Source organism: Cyprinus carpio, chromosome B25 (assembly GCF_018340385.1).
Source record: "Cyprinus carpio isolate SPL01 chromosome B25, ASM1834038v1, whole genome shotgun sequence".
Lineage (NCBI taxonomy): Eukaryota > Metazoa > Chordata > Actinopteri > Cypriniformes > Cyprinidae > Cyprinus > Cyprinus carpio.
The window spans coordinates 12,179,211-12,192,103 of NC_056621.1; the positions used below are offsets into that span (position 1 = coordinate 12,179,211).

The 12,893-nt window shown below is 34.5% G+C and overlaps 3 protein-coding genes across 5 annotated transcripts; 2 read left to right on the forward strand and 1 right to left on the reverse strand.

Annotated features, from left to right (window-relative positions):
• The first annotated feature begins 1,593 nt into the window (after nt 1-1,593).
• On the forward strand, nt 1,594-3,262 carry LOC109065834 (phosphatidylinositol N-acetylglucosaminyltransferase subunit Y). 2 transcript variants are annotated; one of them, XM_042753094.1, is made up of 2 exons: nt 1,594-1,888; nt 2,711-2,996. In XM_042753094.1, exons 1-2 carry the CDS (start codon nt 1,710-1,712, stop codon nt 2,850-2,852), a joined length of 321 nt encoding a protein of 106 aa, XP_042609028.1. In that variant the 5' UTR covers nt 1,594-1,709; the 3' UTR covers nt 2,853-2,996. The 2 variants fall into 2 exon arrangements, with proteins under 2 accessions (XP_042609028.1, XP_042609029.1); XM_042753095.1 differs by having other exon boundaries at nt 1,646-1,888; nt 2,711-3,262.
• Nucleotides 2,710-6,520, reverse strand: LOC109065835 (knob-associated histidine-rich protein-like). 2 transcript variants are annotated; one of them, XM_042753091.1, is made up of 4 exons: nt 5,597-6,520; nt 5,292-5,337; nt 5,164-5,209; nt 2,710-4,276 (listed from the first exon to the last, which is right to left on the reverse strand). In XM_042753091.1, exon 4 carries the CDS (start codon nt 4,271-4,273, stop codon nt 3,314-3,316), a length of 960 nt encoding a protein of 319 aa, XP_042609025.1. In that variant the 5' UTR covers nt 4,274-4,276; nt 5,164-5,209; nt 5,292-5,337; nt 5,597-6,520; the 3' UTR covers nt 2,710-3,313. The 2 variants fall into 2 exon arrangements, with proteins under 2 accessions (XP_042609025.1, XP_042609026.1); XM_042753092.1 differs by having other exon boundaries at nt 5,155-5,209.
• A 2,614-nt stretch (nt 6,521-9,134) lies between these two features.
• On the forward strand, nt 9,135-10,300 carry LOC109065818 (parathyroid hormone-like). The gene is made up of 3 exons (XM_019082819.2): nt 9,135-9,359; nt 9,540-9,646; nt 9,738-10,300. The coding sequence occupies exons 1-3, from the start codon at nt 9,357-9,359 to the stop codon at nt 9,970-9,972; spliced, it is 345 nt and encodes a 114-aa protein (XP_018938364.1). The 5' UTR covers nt 9,135-9,356; the 3' UTR covers nt 9,973-10,300.
• Nucleotides 10,301-12,893: the final 2,593 nt, after the last annotated feature.

Below are 12,893 nucleotides of genomic sequence, written 5' to 3' on the forward strand. Positions count from 1 at the left end.
TAACCAACTTATGAAATGAAAAAAGCTAAATGTAATGCACAGCATACCTTGAATGTCCCATAATTCATGAGTTGTATTTGATTTCTTAATCAAGTAACACACATTTTCAACTTTAGTCAGTTATTCAGTAAATTTTTAATTCATTTTCTGTTTTGGTTTTTCCAGTGATCAGCTCTTAGGTCCCAGACACAGAAGTAAACATTTTCAGAAGAGCAAGAGGGTATAGTCAGATTTTACATGGCTGAGGCAATCGATTCGTTCAATGCAATGAAGAGCGCACCTACCCACAATGCCGTCTGTCCTGACTTTGACCTGGAGCGGGGTTTGTTTCATTTGACGTGCTTGGCAGGTCAGATAACTGAGGTCTCTGGTGCTCATGAGCTTCTTTCCAGCTCTTTCTCTTTCATCAGCTCAAAACACTACAAATATTGGATTTGGCAGTGTAGGGATATCGGGGGGAATGTGTCCCTTTCTGTGTTTTTGGTGGAAATACACACAAACATGGCATGGCCAATGCTGTCTGATCCAGAACTTTGAGTAAACCTTGCCTGCCTTGAGCGAGAGATCTGCCACAACGGCACATGCCAAAGAAATAAACCCCTGATAAAACCCTGGACAAGTCTTAAGAAACCAGCTGGATGAATAACCAGAGAGACTCTTGAATAGCTCTTGAATCAAGAGGGCAGTTTTGAGGAGGATCCAGCCACCTCTGGACATCAGAAGGCTGGTCAGATGCTTGACTTTTGCTTGAGTGTGTTGTTTTTGTGTGATGAGCCTTCTGAGAGCCACTCAAAATCACAAGCCCAGTGAAACAGCCAATATACCATCTGTTTGTTTATACTATATTTTGTATCAGTACAATAATTTGTTTACAATACGATCATAACAGAGAGTTCTCCACTACTGGCAGCTTCTGCCTTTAATTTAAGTCTCCGCTTGCTTCACAAAAAAGCACTTCAAAGTAAAGTTTTATGGGTTTTTTTTTTTTTTAATTGCTGCAAGAGTTGGTAGTTTTTTTTGTTTGTTTGTTTACACACAGTTCACTGGCGACATCTGCTGTTCATGAATAATCTCTTCAGCTTCTCCGGTTCGTTTCTATTTTACAATGCTTTAGGAAAGAGCGCCACACACTGCTTTCAAGATATCATTTCGTTTAAAGAGGCATAACATGTCATAATTCTATCCAATAAATCTATTTCAAATGCTTAAATGCAGTACTCTCACTATGATTCCTTGGAACCAACACGTTATTTCTATAATTATTTATTTATCTTAATATAACCAGTAGCTATATAATGCAGTCTGTAGTGAACCCTTAATTTAATTTAGTAGTGTGACATGATTTCACTATTACACTTTGTTTTTCTTTTGCATCACATGAAATTCTTGTTCTTCTTCTTTAGATTATTAGTTTGCATATATTACTAAACTTTTTTATTATTAGTTTTTCATTATTATCGATGCAGATAAAAATAATAATAATTATTTATATAATATCTATGAATAATAACAATAATAAAATGCGTGTGATGCAAAAGTTGCAAAAACTAATATATACAACAATTTGCAAACGGAACCATCTCACGATGTAAAAGATCAGGGGACACGTTTACAAACGTGCCTTGTTCAGCGCTTCCGGTTCACTGTTGGGGTCTGTTAAACGGGTGAAATAAGTTTAGTTTTTTTTATCCATACAGCTGTCCTCGGATATGTCTCATGCATTGAGGACTCTTGCCACTGGAGTGTTTAGCGTGCAGAGATCCGTGAGGGCCCTGAAGATCCGAGGACAGCGCAGCCGCAGCGATGCAGTGAAGGACGGCCAGAGTCAGACCTTTGATGAGTCTCTGCTCGAGTTTCTTGTGTGTCCACTGTCCAAAAAAACCCTGAGGTATGATTGTTCAGCATGCATAATATTATTACCTTATGATGGGAAGTACAGTAGTTATATAGCAGAGATGATATCATGTAACAGTCGATAAATTTCCATTACGAACTTTTACCTTGGTATAGCTACTTATGACAAACATCATAGTTGTTTTTTTTTTGTTTGTTTCATTTATTACTTATTTTATACATGTATAAAAACTTTACTTTTAACATAAATTTTATTATAATTTTGCATTAAAATTAAACTAATTTTAAATGCTACTTTTTAAAAAAAGAGGCAAAATGTTATAGAATTACACGTTGCAAAGCTTTCTGCTTTATATGAAGATTTAATTCATTAAGTATGGGTTTTATAGGAATTGAATTAATACTGGATTGTACTTTATTGTAACTATTTTTCATAAATTTTTCATACATTTTTGTAAGGGATGTTCAGATTATGATTATCAGTAATACTAATATTAAATTTTCTTCTGACAAATATCATAGGTACTTTTAAAAAATGTATTATTATATATAATTTGCTAATTATTAGAGTGATATATATAGCCTATTTGTGTGTATAAAATTAGAAATATTTTGTGTATAACAGTTAAACTATATTAATAAAAGCTATTTTCAAAAAAGAGTGACAAAAATTATACGGATTTACAAAGAAATCTGAAAAGAAATTCTGTTCTATATGAATGAAATTCTACATATTCATTTAGTGTGGTTTATAGTAACTGTATTATTAAATATGTTTAACATGATACATCTTTGTAAGGGATGTGCAGATTATCATTATCAATAATACTAATATTTGCTTCTGATTTTTTTCAAGGTACGACGAAAGGAGCAACGAATTAATAAACGAAGAGTTTGGTATTGCATATCCCATCATTGATGGTATTCCCAACATGATCCCACAAGATGCAAGAATGATCCATAAGAGCAGAGCAACTGAAAAACCCTCTCAATCTTGAGTTTATAAAGCAAATATTTCATTGTTCGTTTTCTGCCACAATGTTTTTCTCCCTGTCTACAGTGACTGTTCTTGTACCACTGATATCCTTGTCTGGACTGTTTTACTCGGCAACCGTGGATGAAAATTTCCCTCAAGGCTGTACGAGTGCAAGCAGCGTGTGTTTTTACAGCCTGCTGCTGCCAGTAACGATTCCTGTTTATGTTTTCTTTCACCTTTGGAAGTGGATGGGAATCAAGCTGTTTAGACACAATTAAATCTGTAAAAGCGTGAGACTGTTTTAACTTGAGGAACTTTTGTGAACAATGCTTGCTTGTAAACAAACTGAACATTCATATATATATAAGAACACTGAATAAACATTGAAGCAAACAATGTAAAATACAGAATAACAAAGCTATGTGCACAGAACTCTCTGCTTTTTTTCCTCATGAATTTGTAACTTCTTAGCTTCGTCTGATTTTACTTCTTCGCTCTTTTCTCAACACTTTCCGTGAGCTTCATCAAAGGGCACATGGGCTTCGGAGAATCTTCACCCTTCACCTTAAAAAAGAAAGACTCGTTCAAGCGGGTCTGGATGACCTTCAGCTGGAGCAGATCACCTTTGGCCTTGTGCACCGTATCGCCGTCTTCACTCGATGTGCCTGATATCTTCAGCATGGGTTGTTTTGGGCCGTGCATTTGTCTTGTTCTGTTTGGCAGGCTCAGGTCTACCGGTTCCTCCAGGCTTTTGGACGTGTTCTGCTGCTGAAACCTGAGAGAAGTGGAGAGTGCTGGGAAGGAAAAGAAGTTTTCGGTCTGAGTGGTTGCTTCAGCAGTTAAACCACACGAGCGGTTCTCTGGCGCCTTCACATTGGTAGTCCCTACACTGGAGCTTGAGCTGCTGGAGATCTCCACATATGGATCCAAGAATGATTTCTGTGTAATAAACAGGTCTTGGCTGTTTATTTCTTCAGCTGTGCTGGATTCCAAGCTGCTTTCACCGACCAGCTGCTTCTTTCCAAATTCTTCATCATTTGTCTTTGCAGCTTGGCTCTGCTCAGGTGGCAAGTTGAAAATGACTCTCTTTTTACGTTTCACGCTTCTATTACACTGCTTCTCAGTTGAATGTGGTGTCTTCTGATCGGGGGAGATGCAGATGATGGGCTGAGTTTGGTGCGTATCTTCAGGTTGTTTGAGCTGTTTATTTAATTTAGGTTGCTGAAAGTCTTCCTTTGGTTTGATTTTCTTCTTTGGCTTTTTTCTTTTCTTAGTCTCTTGCATTTGTGTAAACACTGCCTCATGGCAGCCGTCGTGCAGCGAGACGTCAGGCACATGCTTTTTGCTCTTATCCTTTTTCTTTTTCTTGTTTTTGTGTTTCTTGGATGCTTTAAAGGCATTTTCCACATTGGGTATGTTCTTCATTGTTGGGAGAGAAGCCATTTCCTTTAAAAGAGTAACAATATAGCACACTTGTTATATTATCAATTCTTATTATTTTTAATGTTGAAAACAGTTGTGCTGCTTAATATTTTACTGGAAATGATGATAGCTTTTTTAGGACTCTTTGATTAATAAAATGTTATACCAAAGAACAGCATTTATTTGAAATAATAAATCATACATGTCTTTACTATCACTTCTGAATAACTGAATGCATTCTTGCCAAACAATTTTCTTTTTTAATCTTACCCCATACTTTTGAATGGTTGTGCATCACAGTTTCCACAAAAGTATGAAGCAGCACAACTGTTTTTGATATTGGTAATAATATTAAATCCTTCTTGAGCACCAAATCAACATATTAGAATGATTTCTGAAGGATCACGTGATACTGAAGACTGGAGTAATAATGTGAGTTTTGCCATCAAATGAATAAATTACATTTTAAAACATTTTAATAGAAAACAGTTGTTTTAAATTGCAGTAATATTTCACAATATTAAAGTTTTTTGTATTTTGATCAAATCAATGAGTTCTTTCAAAATCATTTAAATTAATATTACTTATTTGGGCCTGTAGTGTACAGATATGCACATATGTAAAACCGTATAAATATAAATATGCATTTACATAATGAACATAATACATGCATGTTTAATATGCCTGGTGCAATACAACAAACCATTATGTAACCTAATGGGGAAAAAATCTGAAGGCTCTGTCACAAGTTACATAGTAGTCAGCATTTGAAGTGCATCAAAAAAGTTCATCAAAGTTGTCCTAAGACAAGCACGCATTTAGGTTTTAGGACAACTTTGATGAAAGGTTTTGATTCACTTCAGTTGTTGACTAGTGTAGTATAATTTTTAGTGAATACTCACATGCCTTACCAGAGTGAAATTTCCTATTTGTTCTGCTTCTTTCCCCAAGCAACACCTGTCAATGTGAAAACAAATGCATTTCATTCAAATGCGGAATCATTTTTTCAACTATGTTCCAAATCTTATGTAACTCTTACCTGATTTAGCTGGTCACCTTTTCTCTCAGGCAGGGCCTTAAAAGTCCTGCAAAACAGTAACCGTAATGAGGAGAGCAGGCTTGTGGTTACATTTGTTGAGAAACACTGTAGCTAAAGTTGAACGCTACAGTTTAAAACTTAAAACGTCATTCCCCACAGACACTCAGCGACTTCTGCTACAGAAAGCTTGTTTAACTGCACGTCCTTTGCGACTAAGTATCTGACAAACTGCATTTCATTTAAAATTATTTCATGTGTTTTTGTCTTCTGACCCTAAACCAAAAGTAAAACTGTCACGTACTTACCTATTTTGCTCATTGACAAATTACACTGTCCAATTTTTCCGCCAATTACCGCTTCAGTGTGTCGCCGACTGCGCATGCTCTGTACGTATCCACATTTTCGAGCATTTATGAACAGCATGTATCTAATAAAAATGTAATGTAAAATAAATTCTAAAAATAAACGACGTTTAAAGACAATCACTGCTAAGAAAAACTGTTCGTAGTGGTGTGTACTGAAAATGTGCCATTTCATAAATCACGCCGTTACTGTGACAACGAAGAGCTACGTAACCTTTTTATCTTCAGTCCATTCAGGAATAAGCATCAGTGCTCTGTGCGTCACTCGGCTTGTCAGGCAGCTATTTTCACTGCTGGAGAAATCCCTTTCTCACATAAAGGGCGCTTTTTGTACCTTTTCTTCTTAGAAATGGCTTCCGTGGTCTATCGCGTCAGCAAACAGCAGCTAAAATGATTTTTACTGCCATTCTTTTTACGGACCAGTGGGAATATCGCATGTGAACCTGCATTAAATGTGTTATGATGTCTTTCCGCTCCTTAAACAGTTTCTTTGAAGCTACGTAAGGTTAAATCAACCAGCGTCACTAGTTGAAAAAAGGTCACCAAGTTCAAGGTTTATTCGCAAAAGAAAATACATAAACTTTTATTTAGTTCTTCCCAAAACCTTTTTAAAATACATTTACTTTTTTTTTTTTTTGCTACAATGTTGTAATATTTATTTTTATATGATTTATTTATCGTTTGTTCTGTAAATTATATTGCATACTGCACTTTTAATTTTAATTTTTAATTTAAGTTTCTCTATGGTTGGTATAGTACATTGCACACTGTAGACTTTCTCTGTGTTTATATTATGTATCACAGCTGTGAATACAAAAATACACATCTTAACCTGTCTATATTCTATTCTATTCTATTCTATTCTATTCTATTCTATTCTAATGCATTAGACATTGTACATAATTTGTTATCATAGCTGTAAATACAAAACAATACACACCAGACCTGTCTCTATTCTATTCTAATACATTGTAAATATTTTCTGTCATATCATATCATAGCAGCAAATACAAAAATAAATGCCAGACCTGTCTATATTCTATTCTATTCTATTCTATTCTATTCTATTATATTCTATTCTATTCTATTATATTATATTATATTATATTATATTATATTCTGATCTGACTATTCTAATACACTACACATTGAATATCATTTCTGTTTATACTGTATGTATCATAACTGTAAATATAAAATTACACACCAGACCTGTCTATATTCTATTCTATTCTATTCTATTCTATTCTATTCTAATACATTACACATTGTACATATTTTGTAGTCTGTATACTACGTATCATAGCAGTAAATACAAAAATACTTATCAGACCTGTCTATTCTATTCTGTTCCATCCTATTCTAATACACTAAACATTGTACATAATTTTTTTTATCATAGCTGTAATTACAAAAAATACACACCAGACCTGTCTATATTCTATTATATTATATTCTATTCTACTCTATTCTATTCTGACTATTCTAATACACTGCACATTGTAAATCATTTCTGTTTATACTACTGTATGCATCATAACTATATATACACAAAATTACACACCAGACCTGTCTATATTCTATTCTCTTATATTCTATTCTAATACTTTGCACACTGTACATATTTTCTGTCTGTATACTATGTATCATAGCAGTAAATACAAAAATACATATCAGACCTGTCTATTCTATTCTATTCTATTCTATTCTATTCTATTCTATTCTATGTCTTCCAAGCATCTAACATTTTTTCCAATAAAAAGCTAATCTTGTTGCGTTCTATTTTGATGTGCTACATCAGAAAAAACAGTAAAATCTCAATAAAAATAATGTTACACAAATTACATTTTCTAAAATATGACTATAAATCTTAAAATGTTTCAGAACCAATATATTAAGATAATACCTCCTTTTAAAAATGTTGAATGCTTGACCTGTTGTCAGATACTTTCAGGTGCCAGTTATTAACATATGTCACCATTCATTTTGGATATCAAATGTTGTATTCAAATCAACCCACGTAATAAACATTTTACCGCTCAATAAACCTTGAGAAAGACCAAAAATAGCCACATGATGTCACTTAATATAGATTCAGTTCATTGTGTCATAAGGACCTGAATGGCATTTATACCTGTGGCATGACTGCATTGGGTGTCCTTAGGTGACTTGATATCTCCCTCTGAATTCTCCTGAATAATCATGTGTAGTGGTAACACACACTGCTGATGACATGACCCGCATCCATAAAGCATGAGGTAATGAGAACTACAGTTCTGGGGTTGAAGGTCCCCCCTCCTGCCTCCAAAGGGTATAAATACTGCTGAGGATTGTTAGGACTGTGCTAGGGATCTCTTGCAAGGGTCAAAGGTCTATTTGTTTGGTGGGTGTCATCTAAACAGGCCATGCCCACTTCAGCCCATACACAGTACTGCAAAAGACCGGGATGGGGTCAAACATCTTCAACATGCAGGCCTTGTCAGCCATAAATCTTGTGAATTTGGTATGTAAACAACTTTAGTTGCTTACCACCTGCGAAGTTTGTTTTACAGAATGCCAAAGGATGAAACAGTAGCTCATGGACAGGTGCAATGCAAGATGCACTGAACATGTCTAGAATAAGCAGTATTGGATACAGCCTACATGCACTTTGCTGGTTATTGCATAAAACGTAGATATAGGGTGACGATCTCTCCGGTCCTCTATAATTTACAGACTGAAGTGATGCTTATTGCCTCGTATGTCATCATACCCCATTTCTTCTTGAGTCAGAAGCCCATAGCTTGGAGAGAAACCCTAACCACACCACGAGGTATGATCTACGGGTCAGACCTGTTTAGGTACCCAAACACACTCTCTGTGTCATGACATAACTATTCCTGGGCTACATTTAGAAAACTTCGCTCATAGTTACCTAATCTGCCATCCAGAGGCCATAAAAGTAGGACAGAGCCATCCACCTCCCCGGGTGCCCCTCTGGACACCTGTGACTGCAGCAGGTTCATTGGCTGGATTACCACCTGATAGAGAAAACACGTACACGTAGCAGCTGCTATCATAGTTGCAGTACATAAATTAATACCTTTTTCTGTACATCTTCACAGATAATCTGGAAAACTTTATTGGTCTAGGTGGATGCAACTATTTCAGAAAATACAATACAAAATACAATTTATGCAGCCTTTAAGATTAATAAAATCATACAAAATACACATACATATAAAGGAAACAACCTGAAATTAAAATGAGATTATAATATAATATAATATAATATAATATAATATAATATAATATAATATAATATACTACCTGATTTAAATAACTGAGCAGTACCAAACTAAAATGATGTCATTTTTCATTTTGTATAAACATTTTTCACCTTTAGAATAAATAAATAAAAAAAAAATATTTATTTGTTTGTGTAATTATTGCTAGGTAAGGAAACTGTACCACTAATTTACGTACACAAGTTCAAATTCAGGGGCGGGTTTTAACAGGGCTGAATTATTGGTGGTGTTGTAGAGGTGTTGTCACGCGCATTCTTCATCAAGGCACGGGGTGACATCATCACTAATAATGAAGGCGGCTCATCAATGGACACAGAGCTATATAAGGAGCTCACCCTGTGAACTGTGAACCAACTCTAATGTGAACTGATAGGCTGATGCACGAACTCCTGCCATCTCTTACTTAATACCCAGCAATGGTGAGTTGAGTCTAAATTGTGTTGTTGTTATAGTTAATATTATTAAATATTAGTTCATATTATTTTATTTTTTATCTTAGCGATATATGTAGTTCTATATACTAATTTTGCTCCAATTAAATAGGCTATTACGGTTATAAAATTATTATTACCATAAACGCATTTATTTTTATTTCAAAGGTTCATAAAATGGTTTCCAGCAATCTTGGAATTTTGGAGAAAACAGTTGTACTTTTCTCCATCTGCATATTATTCTATTCAACACATGGAGATAGCAAGCCACTTGGGTAAGTAGATAATATTTTTCCAATTCAGTAAAACCCCCCTCTTTTTTTTGTTCAAATGTATGATAGTGTTTTTTTTTTTTTCATCAAAAAGCAAAAGAGCTATCAATGAAGTCCAGCTTATGCACAACCTCGGGGTGCACAAACATGTGGAGCTGAGACAAGACTGGCTTCAGATGAAACTTCGGGAAATCCACACGGCCTCAGAGAAGAAAGACGAAGAGAAAACAGGACTTCTTCCGGATATTATTCCCAATCTGAAGGATCTAAATCCAAGGGAAGCAGAAGATATCATTGCAGTTTTGGAAAAACTTATGAATCCGTCGTAAAAACAGAATTTGATTCACGTGAACTCAGGGACTGAAGTCAAGCCATTCTTTTCAGCCTTAATTCTATTAACAATATTTATTTTTTTCTATACAAAATGTATTTATAATTTTTATGTAGTTTCCATCATTTTTAGCGGCTAAGCCGTGACAGCTCAAAGCTCTTTTATGTATTTATTCGTTATTTAATCGTAAAATAGGTTAGATCTATTAACTGAACCCAGAAAAAAGTAAACGAGCAGTCGGACCAAATCTATTTTTTTTTATTTAGGAAAAACTGATAAAAAGTCTTTTTTGAGTGTCTTCTATTCATGATGACAATGTAAAATAAAGATAAAAAACACTATTCACTGTTGTGTTAAATGTCTCATCGCTCACTTTACATTTTTGTTTATTTAGTCATAAATGTATCCTGCTGTTTAAATTTATTTCTTTTTTAGTTTTTGTTGTATTTCTGATGTAATAACTGTAAATGATATTGTTTCATTGCACTCTGCGGTTTATTGTACCAGAGATTGGAGACGGGTGGCGAAACTAATGATGTCACTTTGTAGGCGAAAACCCGGAAGCGAGTTAGCATTTTTGCTCTTCCGGTTCCATCGTCCCAGAGTTAGTGGGTTTTTTTGAATGGGAGCTTGGTTACATCCCCTAAAATAAGGTCCGTGCTTCACACAAGCTCAAGACACTTTCACGTTTTATTCTATGACGTAAAACACACCAGTTAAACCCCACTCGTGATTTTTTAAAACTGTTAGTTTCGTAAAAAAGACGGTTGCTGGCAAGTTGCTAAATGGGACTACAGTCGCTGGCAGAGACAATAAAACGTCATCACACAGTTTATCAATTGACAGTATATTCCAACTGTAGTATAATTTATAGGCTAGTACAACTAATTGTAGAATAACCAATTTATAGTTTCGGCCACAAGCAGCTGTTAGAAAACATGTAGATTGAGGATTTTCTATAAGCAAGGCTAAAAAAAAACACTTTGTGTATCCTTTCTAACAAAAAACGATTGCTGAAATGTGGTACTTTATTCACCAAAATAAGTTTAATCTTACCATATCCAAAAAACTCTCTCACACAGCTGTATTTGATAGAATAAATGCACTAGAATTGTATTGAGTAGTACGTGGAGACACGTTTTTAATTAAAATATTAATATTAATCAAAGATTTATTCCCTTTTAATGCACCTTATTTCGAAATGTACAGAAATACGTGCTTTCATATGTCCTTTAGTTATGATTATTTCATTTATTCATTATACTAGTTATTACTAATGTCTCATTTCAGTTTTAGTTTGGCAGTAGTTTTGTTTTTATTCCAGTTTATATGAAAAGGTTCATGTAGTGTGGATCAACAGAGTAAATACTCTTCACTGAATGTGTTAAAAATAAGTTTAAAAGCTGTCAGAGCATGGTGTTGGTGACGTCAAAGGCAAGCGACTGTAGTGCTGTAGTTCATTTATAGACTAAAGCTGCGTCACAAATGACGCCCTATACACTATGCACTCATACACTATGTACTTATGCACTATGTACTCAACCATGTAGTGTATGAATTTTATAAGGTTATTTTGACATTTATAATTGGAGTCTGATAGCCCCTCCTCCTTCACTACATAATTAAATCTGCAACAGTTGAGTGCATGAAGTGTCCAACATTCCACACTTCATTTTTTCGGTTATTTAAGTGCATCATCCAGGTGTTTAAAGTGCAATTTTTCTTTTTGGAATTTTCAGTGTGAACGCACTACTCGCACTATTCATACTAAAAAACATCATAGAATAGTGCATGAGTATGCGATTTGGGACGCACCTTAAGCTTAGCTTTTAAGTTCCGGCGCTTTTATTTTGGCTTCAAAATTCATGAAAGTTATTATGTGAAGATTATCGATGGACACTCCGAGCAAGTTTCATTAACTATGATTGAACACAGAGCTACAAGCCGATCAGCCTATCCGCCTACAAAATGACATCATAGTTCCCCCATATTACTTATTTGGGGAAAGGTAACGGCTAACTTGGATCACATGTGCCGTAATAACCAATGGCTTAGTGTATCCCATCATGCATTATGTTCTAGAAATAAATCGTGAGACTTTTTGCCGAGATCTCGCGAGAGGTCACTGAAACCGTTCCAATGTATGTTAAATATTAATAATAGATATTACATATAATTTGGTAGTAAAACAAATAGTTGCATGTTTTATTGGTGCAAATGAATAGTGGTGATAATTATTTTGTACAACATTTGCAACTGCATTTTATCACTTAATCGGAAGCACCACGAAATTAAATTGTGTTATCTGTTATAGGGACTACTGAACAGACGTTTAGAAGTTGATTTTAAAATGCAAAGTATTGAAAATAAAAATAAAGCTCTGTAAACACTTGCATTTTCACAACACTATAGTGTGTCCCATCATGTAAGTTCTACACACTTCATGCTCACTTGAACACTTGGACCAAATACAGGAAATACGTCATTTAAGTAGTCAAGTGCAAAGACCGCAAGTAAACATCAGAATCAATATTTTTGATGTCATGTTATACTTAGATTTATGTGGTTTGTCCAAAAATTTAATTTTTGTTATTCATCTGTTTATTATCTTCGGAAAATACCATATACACAAATGTAAATGGCCTAATTCACAACCTTGCTTTAATGTATTTCATCTGGACTTTAAATCATATTACAAAACAATAGAAAACATGCAAAATATGAAGGCTACAAGAACATTTCATCTCCTGAAGGAACTGAATAATTTTTTTAATTTTCCCCTTCTATATATTAATTAATATGTTATTATCCTCTGGTCTGTACACGTTTTTTTTGTTGTGCAGGTTGCACAGTATTTGTTGTTCATAATAAAGTTCGTTAAGAAAAAAAAAAAAAGACCGCAAGTGTGCATATTTGGAC